At 40.0% G+C, this 18,766-nt stretch overlaps 1 protein-coding gene across 7 annotated transcripts; it reads right to left on the bottom strand.

Annotated features, from left to right (window-relative positions):
* Nucleotides 1-2,355: 2,355 nt before the first annotated feature.
* On the bottom strand, nt 2,356-18,161 carry pax6b (paired box 6b). 7 transcript variants are annotated; one of them, XM_077712938.1, is made up of 14 exons: nt 18,077-18,161; nt 17,638-17,857; nt 15,316-15,369; nt 14,688-14,711; nt 13,063-13,193; nt 12,754-12,789; nt 12,451-12,666; nt 11,399-11,564; nt 8,393-8,551; nt 7,484-7,566; nt 7,241-7,391; nt 5,511-5,623; nt 5,248-5,389; nt 2,356-3,888 (listed from the first exon to the last, which is right to left on the bottom strand). In XM_077712938.1, the coding sequence occupies exons 2-14, from the start codon at nt 17,648-17,650 to the stop codon at nt 3,803-3,805; spliced, it is 1,374 nt and encodes a 457-aa protein (XP_077569064.1). In that variant the 5' UTR covers nt 17,651-17,857; nt 18,077-18,161; the 3' UTR covers nt 2,356-3,802. The 7 variants fall into 7 exon arrangements, with proteins under 7 accessions (XP_077569064.1, XP_077569067.1, XP_077569070.1 ...); XM_077712941.1 differs by lacking the exon at nt 18,077-18,161 and adding an exon at nt 15,582-15,655 and having other exon boundaries at nt 17,638-17,955; XM_077712944.1 differs by lacking the exons at nt 14,688-14,711; nt 18,077-18,161 and adding an exon at nt 15,582-15,655 and having other exon boundaries at nt 17,638-17,955.
* Nucleotides 18,162-18,766: the final 605 nt, after the last annotated feature.

Genomic DNA, 18,766 nt, shown 5'->3' with positions numbered 1-18,766 from the left:
AAGGAGACAAAAGTACAAGTACTACTGCTTACTGTCACAGGGTGGTGGCCCAGTGGATAAGTCATCAGTCTACCACCTCTGTGGTCTTGGGTTCAATTCCCAGTACATGCAAAGATTTTCCCAATATTGTTCAGTTAAAAGAATAAGTTCTAATGCCTAAGTGTCTAACTGAATAAGTATACAGTTGTGGATGAAGCATTTTGTCAAAAAATGACTAAGTGTTTCACCCCATTTCCTTGGATAAAACGTTTCAACACCTATGTATAAGTGTGGCACGAGTTGGTGTAGTGGGTTGCACATTCGCCTTCGGCCGGAGAGAACGTGAGTTCGCTTCCCGGTGTCGGCGGTTGACTGACCAAGCAAGCGGTCGAGGGTCGGCCGAAGGCCGACCCGAGAACGCCTTTTGCACAGACAGGTCCCTCCAACTGTCTTCCGAACTGCCGAAGGCAGTTCGGAATTTAACCTTTTACTGAAAAGTATGACTAAGTGTTTAATAAAAATTAAAAAGGTTTTTCTTTTTTTTTTCTTGCTCCATTTTCCAGACTACATGGTGCAGTGATCAGCCAAACAACGACAATGGGAATCGAACCCAGGTCTCCCAGATGGGAGTCCAGTGATCTAACCTCTTCGCCACCATCTGGCTACACTTTTCTTTGTAATCATTTGAGTGTCTTGAGAAGAAGTCCACAGAAACAACTAAGTGAAAAAGTGTCCGAACCGGGAATTGAACCCAGGTCTCCCAGACGAGAGACAGGTGAGTTAACCACTATGCCACCAAATGACTACACTTTACTTTGTAATCATTTGAGTGTCTTAAGAAGAAGTCCACAGAAACAACTAAGTGAAAAAGTGTCCGAACCGGGAATTGAACCCAGGTCTCCCAGACGAGAGTCAGGTGAGTTAACCACTATGCCACCAAATGACTACACTTTTCTTTGTAATCATTTGAGTGTCTTAAGAAGAAGTCCACAGAAACAACTAAGTGAAAAAGTGTCCGAACCGGGAATTGAACCCAGGTCTCCCAGACAAGAGACAGGTGAGTTAACCACTATGCCACCAAATGACTACACTTTTCTTTGTAATCATTTGAGTGTCTTAAGAAGAAGTCCACAGAAACAACTAAGTGAAAAAGTGTCCGAACCGGGAATTGAACCCAGGTCTCCCAGACGAGAGACAGGTGAGTTAACCACTATGCCACCAAATGACTACACTTTCCCTTGTCATCATTTGAGTGTCTTGAGAAGAAGTCCACAGAAACAACTAAGTGAAAATGTGTCCGAACCGGGACTTGAACCTAGGTCTCCCGGACGAGAGACAGGTGAGTTAACCACTACGTCACGTCCGCGATAGCTGAACCACGAAGTAGCGAAGGAACACTGTTTTCATATACATGATTATTTGTAGAAATTTCCTTGCTGTTTGACCGTGAACTGTGTCCATCTTTTTGACACAATCTCACTTGGTAACCCTGTCACGTCAAGCGTAGCAAAATAAGTCCCAGCTACTGATTCCCCACTTGCACTCTTTCTTTTTCCCGTCATCATTGTTCCTCCGCCGCCTTGTCTTCTAGACAGCGAATCACCTTGACCTTTTTCCCTCATTGTGTGTTGTGATTGGTCGCGCCTCACATCAAGACCCGTTTGTTATCCATTACACCTTGTTTGTGTGGTGCACATTGGAAGTGTCACACTGGCATTTGTCCATTTTTACACCCAGCACTCAAGTGGTGGCAAGTAACAAAGTACACATAATTTGGTGGTGTATTTTTTAAATGTTTTTGGTACCTATATGTATTATTTAGATGACTTTTTTAGTTTCAGTCCCTAAATTTGAGAACCGACATTTTGTCACAGTAGGCTCAATACTTTTTAAACCCGAGCACAACATTTAGAAAACGAAGCAGGTAACGGTGAAGAAGTCAACTGGAACAAATTTTGTAGAAACAAAATATTCCACATCCAAAGACTTATCCCAGAGAATTGTTTAATGTCGGCCACAAGAATAATTCATGGCCAAATGTTTTCTTCTGCCTGTCTAAATTAGAACATCAGCTTCTGCCGTTCAAAATTCTTCCCTCCAATGTGAAAAAACCTCAATTGTAGTTTTTCAGTTATCATTATCCAATTAAAATTTTTGTTCTTGGTGTTGCCCAATGTTTTGGAATACCGTAGGAAAATGCAAAATTACCCTAAGAAAACCCAAACTGGGAAACGTAGAACATTAAAACTCCACCCAAGATTCAAAACCCAAACCTGAAAACTTTGAGGCACACATACTTTGTCTTCTCTGCCATGTTTTAATGTGTCACAAATACTGGGATGTGTGGTTTAAAAGAAAAACATCTTTAAAAAAAAATGTTTTCAGACACAATTTTACTGTACAAAATGTTTTATAGTTTTCACAAAATACATTTAGAAAGCTCCATTTTAAATAAAATTAAATTGAAATATTTAAAGAGACAGCGTGTCGACGTTTTTATCTCCATTTGCCCAGACATAAACCCCGTATGTGTGTGTCCATGTTCTACATACACACCGACATAAAAATAAAACAGAACAAAAAAAAAAAAAAGAGCATGACATATGACGGAGAAAAGAAAAAGCATAAAACAAACCCTCCCATGGTCTTCAATTATAAATAAGAACTGCAGGGCTCCGCCGCAGTCGTACAAACTCGAAGCCGATGTCGTCAAACCCAAGACGTGTTTACAAAATGTTGCAACACAAGACTAATATCTTTAAAAAATAAAAAAAAACATTGTGTACTAGATGAAATACAAAGGCTTTGGTCTGTTTTACAATCAACAATGATTAAATCTGATATGTACTTGTAAACAACTGCCAAACACTTAAGTTTAAAACTCTGTCAAGCAATGTTTAACCATAATTATAAGAATTAAATATTTCTAGTTGCACACATTTTTTTGACCATAGGACACTATAATACAACTATAGCTAAGAGACAAATTGTACCTGACCCCTAAAAGAAATGTATTTTTGATGCATGGAACATTTATAGAATATTCTTGGTGGGGGTTGGAGAGGGCGTTATAAAATGAAATCAACTTTTATTGGAGATTTATTTTCTCTTTCTTTCTTGCTCACTTTCTCTCTCACTCACTCTCTCTCGAGGGAAGACAAGTACTTTACATTTGGACAAGAAACAAAAGAAATTAGAGCAAAGACGCAGTCTACCATTTACAGACTACAGGCTTCCTTCCACGTTGCTCCTCGCGGGTTTTGTGGCTGAGGTCCCAGTCGGATTGCTTTTGATAGCCATCCTGTGCGTGCGTGCGTGCTTGGGTGTGCGTGTGAGTGTTGGACTGCAGCCTCTTCCTCGTGGGAACAATAAATAGTTTTTTTCCAAGAGTCTTCCCTCCATTCATGATATGCAACAGCGTCCATGCACAGAGCGTTTGGATATACATAAGCACATTAAAAGATAGTCATGGCAGAGTGTCGACAACATGGTTTCCTAGCAGTCCATCTATCAGCACTTGATCGTTCATATTCACATACAAATGGCCATTTACTAATACACCAGAAAGAAAAATAGGAAACAATGACTGGAAATAGAAAAAAACAAAACAAAAGAAAAAAATAACTGTTGTTCCATAAAAAGGTAACACCGGCCACTTTTCCAGAGGTCCATTTGTCTTTCTTTCTTTTTTTTTTTAAATCCGGTCCTCGTTTGAATGCGCCTGGTGCTTCTAGTCCTCCTCTTGTGTGTGTTTGTGTGGTGTGTATATAAGGAGGTCCACGTCGGAGTCCGTGTTGCTCACAAAGTGAAGTAGCTCTTCTCTCTACTGTAGTCTAGACCAGTATTGAGACATGTCAGGCTCGCTCCCTGGGACTTGCACTGGGACAGACACTCCAGGAGAGATGAGTCCTACAAATCAAGAAACACCACAGTCAGTTTTCAATGATTTCAATGAACAATTCCCAGTAAAATAGTAAATATCCTGATTGTTTTAGATGAGATGACAACAAACATGCATCAATATTCACCTAATTCAATTGATTTTTTTGGACCACAATATTTCAAGTAGCACAAAGTGATTATTTTTTTAGAAACTGGAATTATTTCTAAAACTATTATTTTATAGGGTTGAATTTGAGTGGTAAAAGCACAAGTTATTCTGAATGAGTTCAACATGTTGATGTGTTAAGTAATATGGTCAAGAGTTGGAATCACGGAAATAATGTTTTTGAAATCTACATTTTAAGGAAAAAACTGCTGGGCATTTCATTTAAATTGAAGACTAATACCATAAAAGAAAATGTTCAAAATTCAGCAACAAAATTTGTGATGAAAGTCACCTAAATAAGTTAATTTAGCTAAATTAGCCTCACTGCACCCATACATATAACAACTTTTTTCCTCTTACTAATACTGTGACTTAAATCTCGTAATACTACTTGCTGTTCTCATATTACGACTTTAATCTCATAATATCAATACTTTGCTCTCACAGTAATTTTACGTACAACATTATTTTCGTAGTCCTATTTTTTATGTCTTTGTTTGGCTCTTTTACTCTGTCGCACATTACAGACTAAGCTGTCTACAAATGTTAGTGTGAATATCAGTGTTAATGAACTTAACATGAAATTTTGCCCAAAATATTGGTTAAATACGACTACCCAAAGGACAGTCGGGCCCTACCACTTCCTTTTCAATCCAGTTAGGTCATTTGGAATACTTTTCACTGTAAGCTTTCTAGACAGGAACATATTATTAAGATTAACAAACCCCGTTTATTGACCTTCTATGGTATACTCTGACATTGCACCATAACCGTTTATCTCTATGAAATTTCCTGGTAACCAGTCTGGAATGTACCCTGCCATTGATCCAAAGTCAGCTAGAGCTCTCGGAACAGGTGAACGTTTGCCGTAAAAGATTGTGCGTGCGCTGGCATTTAAATAGCGACTACAAGTGGAGATGAATCACGTTAATTAGCAATTTAGCACAGAGGAAATGTGCTTCTGCACCATTAAGCGCTCATGACTAGAAGTGTATATATACGACATATATATATACGGCCACGTTTGGCGGCCCCCCTTAATGGACCGGAACTAAACTATGGGCTCCATCCAGAAGCAATTGAAATACACATGATGTAGTAGCGCCTAATTAGGAAAGGTGGCAGATGACTGGCGCTCCGCCACGTCGACCGCTTCATTTTTTTTTGGTTCCCACCCCCGTTCCCGAGAATGCTGGGTAAACAATGAACTGTCTGCCTACCTGTTGAGGTGGCACCAGAAGCAGTCATTGATTGGCTGTTCATATGTGCCTGCATATGCGGGGGCGTGTATGTTTCGTAGCTGCGCCCGTTCACAGGCGGACTGGTAGGCAGCATGCAGGAATAGGAGGAGGTCTGGCTGGGCTACAAGTAGACGGAAGGGGGGAAAATGCGGACATTAGCTCAGCGGTCCAGTCCGATTGGCATTGGATTGTCCGGCCCCGTGAGCGTGCGGTAGAGCGAGGAAGGTTGAGGCTGTACTTACTTGCATAGGTAGGTTGTTAGCCATGGTGAAGCTGGGCATGGGGGGCAGTGCGCTGTAGGTGTTGGTGAGGGCTGAGTCAGCTCGACCCAACATGGAGCCCGAAGTAAACGAAACTGGAAACACAGGAGAAGAAGATAAGTATACGAGAGGAAAGACGTTTTTTTTTTTTTTTTGCATTAGCTCAATCAAAGCCAGCACAAGTGCGTATATATGTTGAAGTAGTTAGAAAAAGAAAAAAAATGTCTCTTAATGACACCCTTTGAGGTAAAAGATGGCCAGTGCAATTTAAATGGGAGGGTTTTGCTGAAAGTCAGTCAGGGATATGTTTAACATAGATAGAAAGGTTTTATTATATATGTTTTAGGGTTTTGAGTAGCGCCCAAAGATTGCATGAAAAGTGTCATTCAAGAAGCAGAATAGTGCCATATATATAATGAAATACTTCCCTGTTCGAATCCAAACTTTTCATTAATGTAGTGCAATTTTTTGTTAGCAAAGCCTTTTTAAACATGATTCATATGAGTAGTGTTTTCCTGGAAAAACTACTTATCCATCAATTTGTTGCGCATATGTTTTATTCTAATGAGGCAATTTTACAGTGATACAGCTGTCGAACCGAGTGATGTGGTTCATAATGCAAATGAGTTCTGTATCCTTGATTCTTATGCTCGCCTCCAATTTCATGAATGAAAACCCATTGAGTCCAGGCTCCATTTTTTTTTAAAATAACACATCCACAAAGTCTATTTAAAATTTCACGGAATATCAGTATTACAGCCTCCATATGTGAACTCTAAGTTCTTGTTTTTCACCGTAATGTATTTGATAAAAATGTTGGTTAGATTAACCCTATAAAAAATGGCAAATTTACAAGAAAAGACACCACATGATACAATATTAACAGAAACAAGATTTGCAGACTCAGCTTAAATACTGAATGAAAAACAATATGGAAGATATCCATTGTCATTTGTATGGTTAACCTCCACTCCTCATTTTGTCATTATAATTGTAGCAATACATTTGATCAAATAATTCTTTATGAATTCAGGGTTTATCTAGATTTTTTTTAATTTATCTTCTATTTTAGAAAAAATAGTGGAGCACTTGATGTGCAGGGCACATCAAAAAAGTAAACCCTTGTTATTATTATTGGTACAACAGGGATTTGTTTTTATTTGTTGAGTATAAATGACCTTCTTTAGAAAGGAATGTCTTGATACATTGATCCCTATATCCCCAAGCAGTGGATTGATATGGTAGATTTTGCTTACACGTTATCTATGTTTGATATCTTTCTTAATGCAACCCGCAAGTGGGACTCGAACCCGGGCCCCAGCAATAGAAGCATGTGGCTCAAGCCACTGAGCTTCCACCCAAGTACTCTTCGAACAATTATAACTGACAAAACAATATGTTGTACCATGTAGAGATGACTTGTATAACAAGAATTGTAAACAATTTCTCTATATTCTTCCTTTTACAACTTAAAAATGAAATGGTATTTTCATTTATTTTGGGTATAACTCATATAGGGTGCGCATCATTACACTGCCATCATTAAAATGTGTTTTTTTTTTCATTTTTTAATTAACGATGGCTCTTACACGTAACGAACACTCAAAAATGATGAAAACGACAGATTTGTGCGAGATGCTCCTTCAACGCGGTCTTTAAAATTCCGAGCGTATGTTTTATGGCATTTACGTTTGGAGGGGTTTGAGCCTTACCAGGCGTGGTGGGCTGTGGAATGGCCTGGTACACACTGGTGCTGAAGCTGCTGCTGATGGGAATGTGACTGGAGGAGTTGCTAGCCTGTCGACGCTGGTTGCGAAGCTTCTCCTCTCGCCTCCATTTGGCTCTCCTGTTGGAGAACCACACCTGCCGAGCACAAGGAGCATCTTAGCAAACATGCCATCTTCAAATAGACCCAAAAATGGATTTAAAATAAAAAAAAACGAGTGGGCGCTCACTTGTATTCTGGCTTCCGGGAGGTCGATTTTGGCCGCTAGTCTCTCACGTGCAAACACGTCTGGGTAATGAGTTCTTTCAAATTCTGCAATGTAGATCATGGAGATTAGTATATATTATGCACATCATGATGTTTTCTGGAGATTATTGCAGAAAAATTAGTTATGAAGTCAGTTTTGTCTTAAAATAATTGACAACATTATGAATTAGCTATATTTTAATTGTATTTAAGGCTGAGGTTTAATATTACATCTGCCTTCAATCTTTCAGGATTTTTTTTAGGTTGCAGTTTTATCATTTGTGTCCAAAATACTAATTGAATTGAATTGTTTTTGCTGTATTACAGTGCTAATATTGAAATTGTGTGTAGTACAGTTGCTTGCAATTTTTTGTTGATGATTGTTGTATAGTCTTCTTTAATTACTACTACTTTACTACTGTCTTTTCATATTGCTCATGATGATGGTGCTTGGAGAGCAAATATATTATCTAGATATGATACTCATTGCAAATAAAATAAGCAAATTAAGGCCCACTGGTTGGGGGCATATATTTAGCAAGAATTTAAAAAATAAAATAACTTGCAAAAATCTATCCACTGTTTTTAGGCCCTTATTTTGGTTCAAAAACTATACGAAAAAATGTACCATGTGTATATATTCATCATTTTACATAACACCATGGCCACTAATAAAATGTACAAGAATCTGTCATTAAAAAGATAATTCTAAATTTTAATTGTCACTGTCAGGATTTTTTTATTCATCTTCATTATTGCAGTGGTTTAGTTTAAATGGGATATTACTGGGGGTCTATATTTTACATTTTCCTCATGTCTAGCAAAATAATATAAACATCAGTCCTCAATGATGTGCAATCATTTCTATTGTTGCAAAATGCTGCGTACGCACCTTTCTCCAATGCCTCAATTTGCTCCTGCGTGAAGGAGGTGCGGTTTCTCTGCAGCTTTCTTTTGAGCTGCAGACGCATTTGAGTCTCTTCAGAGTCTTCGCCGTTAGAGCTGATGGAATTTGTGTTTTCTCCTACGCCGTCTTGCGGTTGGCAGCCATCTATATGGGAGAGAACAGGAAAGCATCGTATTTTGAGGGGCTGTCAAAAAAGAGGAATAAAAACGTGAAATGGTGATGCTTGGTTCAATTGGCCATGATGTTTTTTTGGGGCCAAAAAATATATCAAAATGACTAAAGGCAGCTCACACATCATCGTCTTGCCCTTTGAGTCATACTACAGTGGAATGTCTGAAAATAAAATGTGCTCAATTCTGAGGTGAAAATCATACAATACTTCAGTTCAAAGAGCACAAAATATTTTGTTTATTTTTTTTCTATTTTGGCAAGAATAAGCCCAAAAGAAGCTTCAATTGTTGATATAGAAAGAAAAATATATTGGAAGTAATGAAGAATATTGCGTTAAAAATTAAGGCATGAGTTTTATTACACACTAACCTATTTTACTCTTGCAAACAAAAATGTTTAAAAAAACATATTGTCATTGGAATCTGATGCATGAGATACCATGCAGATACCACTTTTTCATTATTTAGGTTATTTTAAGCAGACTCTTTCCAAATGGCAACGAATCAAAAGTGGATTGACATGTACGAGTGGATGTGTGAAATCTTCCCAATTGACTGTATTGTTTATAAAATATTGTGGGAACAAGAACTGGGGGAAGGGGGGGGGGGGGTCAAACTTAACTCTGCCACAATGCTGCATATTGCCAAAAGCTTAAAGAGAAATGTGTCAAGATGTGGCTGGCCTCTTTTCAGAGGCATGTTTTTTTTTTTTTTTTTAACCCAAACTCACCAGCGCACACACACACACACACAAACCTTCCCCCCCCCCCCCACAGGCTCAATGGTGGCTCCCATATGGGCGTCGGTGTATCCATTGAGGTGACCACCAACTTTATTTTGAATAGCAGAGGAGGCTTTTCAGTCCCATACAAAGGCCGGAGGAGTAAAGGGGAAACCATTAAACTGTGGATACTGCAGGGACGAGCAGCCTGTGTCCACGGTGGGTGTAAAATATGTGCGGTTTTCGAGGGGGTGGGATGACAAAAGGATCCTCTCCCACTGGAGCTGCGCAGGCCGCAGTCTTTTTGCCATTGTGTCCGAGCGGAGAGCTTTGAGTCCAGTGTGTTAACCCTTATCCACTAGCATCATTAATCACGTCCACGCCACTCAGGATTTCTGTCCTCAATTGGAAACAAATGAGTGAGGAGAGAGCATGCAAGCCCCCCCTGCTCTACACACAGTCCTCTAAACAACTCCAAAATAAGGCCAATCTATTCACCACCACGAGGACAGCAAGACACCCCCCACCCTCAAAAAAAAAAAGGGCTTATCGACTAATGTCTGTCAACCTGTTGGACGTCATTATCACGTGGAGAAAAGAGAGGGGGCAAATGTTCACAATCATCTGACACGGGCCAAATATTGTCTGAGGATAAGCCAGAAGGGAAAAAAGTGCTGCTATTATTTGACGCTTCTAGATGGGATTTGTTTTCTCTGCTTCCAAGTAAAACGTCGGGAAACAAACGCATTCTTTAGTATCGCGACGTCTCAAGCAGTGAGGCGGAAAAGTAGCAGCAACACCAAAAGAAAAGGGGGAGAGAGAAAAAAAAAAGATAGAGAAGCAATTGCGGCACCTTTCAGCCACTGAGGCCGGATCAAAACACTCTTGAGAAAGCGCTTAAAAGTGAAAAGAAAGTGAGAGACTAAATCCCAGAGACAGGATTTATAGACATGAAAGACAACGTTGCGCTCAATTTATGTGCACTGAAAATGTCACTTGTAGGCCGCCATCTCTTCATAAATTGTTATTTTCATTATAAGTATCAATAATAAGAATAATTTTCGATTATTAATTGATATTTGGCAAATTTCGATGTAATCTAACAATGCTATTAATTCTAACAATTTTAATTATGGGTTTAAATAGTTTTGCTTTTAACAACAGCAAATGTTTTAGTTGCACATAATTCTGTTACATTAATACATTAGTAAAATTGCAATTGTTATTATTCATAGCTGATGGATATTATTAGTAGTCTAATCTATCATTACAATGCATATTTTCCTCTTCAGTGCCTTGCTGAAGGGCAGTCGAGAAAAAAAGGGGGTGCATGAGACGGCGTTTCATAATTCAACAATTATTTATGACGTCATCTTTATTATTTAGTTATTTATTTTTAATATTTGCTATTTGCAATTGCCCTTTAACTCACAGGCCTTTTTCCAAGGCCCCAGAAAATCATGCTATATAAACAGATTCCTGTTTAAATTATCATTATTATACTAAAAATCCATTGCATTTTTCTCCCAACAAGCTACAAATTCCACCTATTTTCCCTCATCTTATTCACGTATTAAAAATGTACTAATGATCATGATGATAATGAATGGGAGTTAATGTGACCCTTTCCGCTTTAATGCTCGTTAATAGCCCCATGCACGCACCACGTGTCCAAATGACGCTGAAACAATTAAGCAAATGATTATTTTTCGCATCTGACTTACGTTCCGTCTAAATCTATAAGAGCTATCTATTTATTTGCCTTGCATTTGGAAGGAAGGCCGAGACCGTGGGCCTTGCCTTCTTTTGCGCCTCGTGCAAAGAGAAAAAGAACGAGAGGGAGAAGAAAAGAGGAAAAGACAAAGGCCCCCGCTAATGAGCAATTACACGTTTTTTTTTCCCATCAGCCATCATTGCGTGTGGACGGAAACATTCCTTGGTGCACGCACACCTCCCCGCTTGGCACGCACGTTCACGCCGGGGACAGTGAAGGCATTGAGGCCTAATTGTTTAGAACGTGCAAGGGCAAGCAGAGCCAAAAAAAATGGAAGCGAAAAAAAAGGTAGGCGACAAAGGTGTTCTCAAACGATCGGGGCTCACCTTGATTGGGCTGGCCCGGCACTGATGTTCCGGGGTACCAGCCGGGCCGGGTCCCCCAACTTCCTGTCTGACCGTTGAGCATCCTCAGCTTGTCATACATGCCATCTGCGCCCATCTGTTGCTTTTCACTCGCCAGGTTGCGGAGGACTCGGTTAATCGAGGACACCTGAAGGGACCCCAACAAAGCAAGAGTTAGTGGACTAGTTGGTTAGCATTGTTAGCGGTAGACGTCCAATCCTTGCTGAGCGGGAGAGGCCAGCGTGGATTGGACGTTTTTGCCATTAATGGCTCAGAAGTGTGGGAATTCGGTTTGAGATTTCAAATAAATTAGATGTCTATCGCCGTCAATGGTAATGTTTTTGAAGCGTTTATTTTCTGTAAATAAATTGGACGTCAAATTTGAACATTTGTTTTGAGTAAATTGGAGATCTATCACCGTCAATGACACTAAATTTGGAGCATTCATTTTGAGACTTGAAATAAATTGGACGTCTATTGCCGTCAATGGCACTGAAATTTGAAAATGTGCTTTGAGACTTGAAATAAATTGGATGTTTGTTGCCATCAATGACAATAAAATTTGAACATTCACTACGAGAGCAAGTAAATTGAAGATCAATCACCATCAATGACAATATTCGCTTTGAGCCTTCAAATAAATTGGATGTCTATCACCGTCAATGGCACTGCAATTTCAACATTCACTTTGAAACTTGAAATAAACAAAACATCCATCACCGTCAATGACACTCAAATTTGAACATTCACATTGTGACTTCAAATCAATTGAACGTCTATCGCCGTCAATGACACTAAATTCAAAGCATTCACTTTGAGACATGAACTTCAAAATAAATTGGACGTCTATCTCCGTCAATGGCAATGAAATATCAACATTCCTGTTGAGACTTCAAATAAATCAAACACCCACCACCCTTAATTTCACTCAAATCGGAGCATTCACTTTAAGCCTTAACACTTGATTAAAAATTGGACGTCTATCGCCATCATCGAGCTAATTGGCTAATTACGGCGTGGTCACGTGTACTCACACTGGGTATGTTGTCGTTGGTGCAGATGCCCTCCGATAAAAGCCGATCTCGGATCTCCCAGGCGAAGATGGACGGACACTCCCGCTTGTACTGCGCGATCTTGGCGACCACCTCTGGTGTGGCGACCCTGGGTTTGCTGCCTCCGATGGCCCGCGGTCTTATGGAGCCCGTCTCATAGTATCGACCCAGGATCTTGCTGACGCAGCCGTTGGACACCTGGATGGAGATCAAAAGACACAATTGACATCCATTATTTAGGACTATCCGGGGAAATTCATGTGATGGCGTTCAAGTCATTATCACCTTTTCACTGTCCACCACTTGGACTTCATCATGGGTCTATAAACACAGAAAATATGCCTTGAATGGTTAGGCATTTTCTACAGTAAATCTATCTCTCTTTTTTCCTTTTATTTTCTTTCTTGATTTGAATTTAGAGCAGGCATATCTTTGAATCCTCTTCTTTTTTTTAATGTCCACAGTCCCAACAAAAAACAAGTGCGCATTGTTTGCAGTTGCGCACTTATTACCAAGCTGTTTAGTGAGGTAAAAAAAATGTTTTGGGGGGTAAAAAAAATGAAAAAAAAATGGAAATAGGAGCGAATAGCTCACCTGTAGTATCCGGGAGATGTCGCAGGGCCGTGCACCGCTGTGGGCGAGTTCGACGATTTTCTGCCTGGTAGAGTCCGGTAACGGTCTGCCGTTTACGAAAACGCCGCCGAGTTGGTTGACGCCGCTGTGACCTGCGTGGGCACACGAAAAAACGCTTAAAATCGAGCAAAAAAATAAATATACACGAAAGTAAAAAAATAAATAAATAAAAAGTGATTTCCTCTTGCATTTAATGAACGAATCTGCTTTTTTTCTCAAAATAAAACATGCAGACTTCAACGATTAGATGTCAAAACAACAGCGTCGGAATCCATCTTGGCTCAAAAAAAATGAAGGTTTCGCTTGAAATCGCCTGTTCTAAAAAGTCCAAAACATGCAAAAAAAATTGTTTAAACGAGCGATAGAGGACACGTCTGGGAAATATTATTTTTCGTTTTTTTTTTATTATCAATCATGGAGCCCCGCAAACCTGAAGCCGAAAGGGAGCGAGGACTCCCGGCTGCGTCCACCCCGCACTCCGTGTCCGTATCCTAGCCTGCTGCCTTCCCCTACGCTGCCTCCCGCTACATTGACTCGTAGAGCCAGGGCTCCTTAGCCATAAATAAGCTCCAAATATAGACGAAGGGGGGGAAGCAAATATGATGAGCCTGGCTGACATTTGTCTTGAAAATAAAGCTCGCCGCACGTCAAAGTTTGAGCTTAATTTCTGGGAATGGGCGGAAGTCGCCTCGGATCATGCACGGGAGGCTAATTGAAAAGATCAGTTGGAGCACTTTTGTGGCAGCCACGTCACTTTGTGACACGGCTCCCGCGCTGGGAAATCGCATCGTCACGACAAATAGTAGCATGATAAAAAACGAGCCTTTCTGTCTGCATTTGGATATCACTCAGAAACGATTGGAGGCTACTCGTTTCCCCTCCAAGGGGGAGTCTTTGCTTTTTAAGGGGGCCCGAGGGCGGGGGGTCTACGCGCGGTCACACAAACGAGGGCGCGCCCGGAATCTTAACATATTAAAAGTGACATGTAGTGTTTTTTTTTCTCCCCCTTCTCTCTCCCCTACCCGCCTCCCCTTTTTCCCCCTCTTCGCATCCTTGTTTGTATTTGACAACAAATGCGCACAGCAGTATTTGCGCACTTCTTGATAGGATCACTCCGTGTAATAATCTTCCATTCCTAGCCCTGATTGATGCTAAATCCACTATCATGCCCGTCGCTAATTCCTAGGATTAGATGGAATTAATAGACTTGCTCCTTCACCTTTGATTTATCAATGTCATAATTAGCGTAAATTGACTACAAATAGAAAAAAACAGCCTGGATCAATAAAAAAAAAAAAGCTGTCATCTGAGTCTTAATCATGGCTCAATTCCCTCAAGTGCCCACTGGCGCTGATCACGCCGGCAAAGCATATGGTGTCATTTTGAGACGCTCCCTGCACATAAAGACGGCCTCGACCTCTGGACAACCCGTGGAAAAAAAGCCCCCCTTTTTTGGGTCCGTGCGTAAAAAATAAATAAAAAAAACTTTTATTTATTTTATTTATTTACTTATTTATTGCGCACACATTACAGCACAGACACGAGTGCATATGGAAGATGTAATGGAATAAAGTGATGGCACACACCTTCATCACAGATGTCATACACCTCTTGTCCAGCAGCAAGAGAAAAAACGTTCATGTTTAACCTTTTATGTTGTTGTTCTTTTCACCAGGAATTAAGACAGCATTCAACGCACGACTTCAATAAGAAGCCACTTCCGGTCTAACCATGTGTTGTGTGTGTATATAAATGTGTGTGTGGGAGAGAGAGAGAGATTTGAAAATGACGCACTCATTTGCATAAAGACATTATTTCTCCCTTGCTCATGTTTCATGCAAGCATAGCCTTGGACGGCTTTAACGCTAATGTAGGCGCCTGTGCAATTATTTAATAGCAATTCAAGCAGAAAGAAAAAATAGTCCAACCCCCACTTTTTTTCTCCAGCTCGTCTTATTAACTTGCTCAATAATAACTTTCATTGCACCCCCCCAAAAAATGAATTAGCATGAAATGGTTGTCAAATAAGTGACAACGTACCTCCCTAATGTCAGTCATGCAAAATAAGGCCGAGAATACATTTTCTCCTCTTTTAATTCATTTTTTTACCCCCCATTTTTCCACCCAACTTTATAACAACCACGACAGGGTTGATCATGCAAACACAATATATAAGTTAGACAGTAAATAAAGAATTGCAAAAATCAAACTTACTGTTCTGCATCATCGAGGCTACGCCAGACTCCCACGTGGCTTGATTGTGGTACTCTATAAGCATCACAAGGGAAATTACAAATTAGAAACAAATTCCCTTTCAAAAATAAAGCAAAACCACCTTTGTTTTTTTTTCCATTAAAATATGTTTCTATCAACTCGTTTTTTTATATATTTTTTTTTTACTTTGAAAAGATTTAGTGCAATTTAGCATCCACGTTTGTGTTGCATGTTTGTCATTTTTTTTTTTTGCATATTAAACTTGCCTGGAAACAGAGTTGACTGTCCACTGTATTACAATTTAGTCAATCATCTGCCGTTTTCACTATTTAATGCCTCCCTATAGGACAGAGCAAAACAAGGCATTAGCACAGCCAAAGCTACTGTTGTCCCTCAAAATTTTAAACTCTTATTTAAATCTTCAATTACATTTAAAGGAAAATCCTCCTATTTTTGCCTTATAATGTTATTTTTCTATACTTCCAACTCACTTTTTTTCAAAATAAAAAATCCACAAGCAACTAGTCGTCCAAATAATTTTCATATCTCCCACATTTTATATGAATACGCAATTTTTTCAAGGCCACTTCAAATGATGCCCAAAAGCCTTGATATTTTTGCTTCATTTCACTTTTTCTAACTTCATCCCAGGCTAAAAACTAACAAAAAATGTACAGTGTTAGGCCCGGGAGAGTCATCGACAATGCCCCCCGTCAAAGACTCCCTCAAAGACTCCCTCAAACCCGGGGCGACAGCTCGGCCTGGCCCGCTAAAAACATGCACAGCTTCCCCACTAAACACACCAACAAGTTCACATTAATACAAAGAGCCGGAGGCACGCATCCCACCCCCTTCGGGACCATTCACACACATTCTCTCACACACATTCAACACACACATACACACACACATGCGGCCGTGACCCCAGTGCAGCCTGCGTGTGAATGCTGTTTTTGTTTTTTTTTCTGGGTTTTTTTTTAAGTAGGAGAAACAGAAGTATTTCTTAGTGTTCAATATTTGGAGCTGCTTGTTTGGTGGCCGTTGTAAAGCGCGTACACACACACACACACACGCACAACAACACACACATACACACACAAGAGCGCAGTAGGGCGCTCAATTGGGAAAAAGACAAATGCATGAGAAGAAGCTTTTCAATTGGGGGGCGAAGATAAGAAAAAAAAGTGGGAGGCTGTGAGGGAAAAGTTTTTTTTTTGTATGTGTGTGTGTTGTGGTCACGATTAAAATGGCCCTAATATAGCAGGTTGTGTTTTTGGGGGGCTAAAGTGTACACTTGTTCAGTCATTAATCATATTGGAAATTCCATCACACGCAAGCAAGCACACGTGTAAAGCAACATTTTTTTCGGGAAGGTTTTTGAATATAAAATTATGAGTTGAAATAAACATTATTTTTTTAAGTGACACTGTATAAGGAGCTTTTCAGCTTGTAAGACGCAGGTGGTTAATCATTTATTTTAGGTCGAAAGCTCAAACGTTGTTGTTGCCGGGGTTAACTATACCATCTAATCTGCATTTCTTTTGCTTCGGTAATCCGGAACAACAATGTCTTAATTTAATATGCTTATTCTTACACGCAGAAAAAAAATGCATGGACGAAGGCCTCATTTTTTTTGTTATAAACTTGGGACACACAGATTTTACAAGATGATGTCTAAGTTAAAAATCAAATTGGGCATGTATTACTAGACAGTTAAAATTATGTCATTATTTTTAAAGTTGTGTTTAATATTTGTAATATTGGGAATTATCTATAATAAAATGCATAATTTAGAAAAAAATGTTTTTCATTAATTTGGGGACAAGATTGAAATATATACTTACTTATTGGTTGATATTAGGATTTTGAAATGCGAATTTTAATGAGAATTAGATTTTTGACGGGATGGAAAATTAAATTCAATAATGACTAAAATCGGTAGGCTATTTTGTAGAATTTTGTTGTTGTTAGTGTAAAAAGGGGGCCGGGGCTGCGTATTTTTCTTGGCTGAGTGGTCGGCATGAATCAATCTGACGCCTTTGCTCAACGGGTCATTGCGCCCAATTCTCCACGATGATCACTGGCTTGGCCCAACGTGACTTTTTTTTGCTCCACTTCTCAATACAGCAAAATTGATCATATTGAACTGGTTAAAAAAATATCTCAAATTATTTAACTTTTTTTTCCAATTCGAGACAACAGGATAAAAAAAACATCCTGATAAGTAAACTTAACACTAAAATAACTATTGAGAAATGATCATGAAGAATAAAATCAGTCATTTAAAAGTCAACATAAATATATATATATTTTAAATCTCACCTTTTTGAGGCATCCTGTCGCTGTCAAAACCAAACTATGCAGCCTTGATTGTCCGCGTCCCACACAGAAAAAGAAAAAAAAATATGGGGGGAAAAAAACACCCACGATGATGACCGGTCTTCTCTCGTGGAAGTGAAGGAGGGAGGTTTGGATGGACACCCCTAAAAAAAATAGTTTCCAAAAGGGTGCTGGAGAGGAGAAGGAGACGGAGGGGATATCCCTGCGAAGGAGACAGAGATTGACAGTGAACTCAGATGTCAGAACGCAGCGAATTTGGCGTGGATGTGCGCTGGCGTGGGAGAGAGCGAATGAGAGAGTGGGTAAGAGAGAGAGAGAGAGTGTGTGGGGAAGCGAGAGAGCGAGAGACAGAGAGAAAGAGAGAGAGGGGGTGGAAGAAGGGGGAGGCGTTTGGGGTGAGGGTTAGAAAGAATGAACACACCTATGCTGATTGGAGAAGGGAGAACAAGTGTATTAATGTATGTGCTCCTTCCTCCTGCTCCGTCGCTCTTCACTGGCCCATTAGCGCGACCCGACCTCTGTCATCATCAACCCCGCTCCCCCCCACTCCACCCACACACATATAAACACCACCCCAACCCTCCACCCCCCACCCATGCACCACGGCCAAAAGCGGGAAACTGGGCCGAGTCACAGCAAGAGAAAAAAAGAGAGAGATATAGACAGTGGGGGTGTCAGTATTACCCCCCCCCCCTCAAAACTCCCAAACCCCCTTAATCAGACCAGTGCATGCAAACGGGATGATGCGTTCACTTGCTGAATATTGCACACACAAGAAAGGAAACGCCACACATTACGATACACACTCAATTGGGTCCAAAAAGCGTGTGCGCGTGCGTGTCAAGAGGGGGGGGGGGTGATGAGGGTGGGGGGGCAGCTATGATGTTGCACGAGAGGGCACTATACTCAAGACTAAAAAAGCACCGACCTGTACTGGAAGCAAAAAGAAATGCAAATGAATAGAGAGACGCATGCAAAAGGGAAACAAATAAAAAGTAGAAAATAAACATGTTACTATTGTTCACATTATTATACTCAAAGTACAATAAAATGGAGCAGATGCCAACCATTTAATTCAGGGACGAATACCTTATCAAAAGTTATAGCTCAA

The sequence above is a fragment of the Stigmatopora nigra genome, chromosome 3 (genome assembly GCF_051989575.1).
Source record: "Stigmatopora nigra isolate UIUO_SnigA chromosome 3, RoL_Snig_1.1, whole genome shotgun sequence".
NCBI classification, from domain to species: domain Eukaryota; kingdom Metazoa; phylum Chordata; class Actinopteri; order Syngnathiformes; family Syngnathidae; genus Stigmatopora; species Stigmatopora nigra.
Note: the sequence above shows the minus strand (reverse complement) of the source record. Positions and strands in the feature narration are given on the sequence as shown.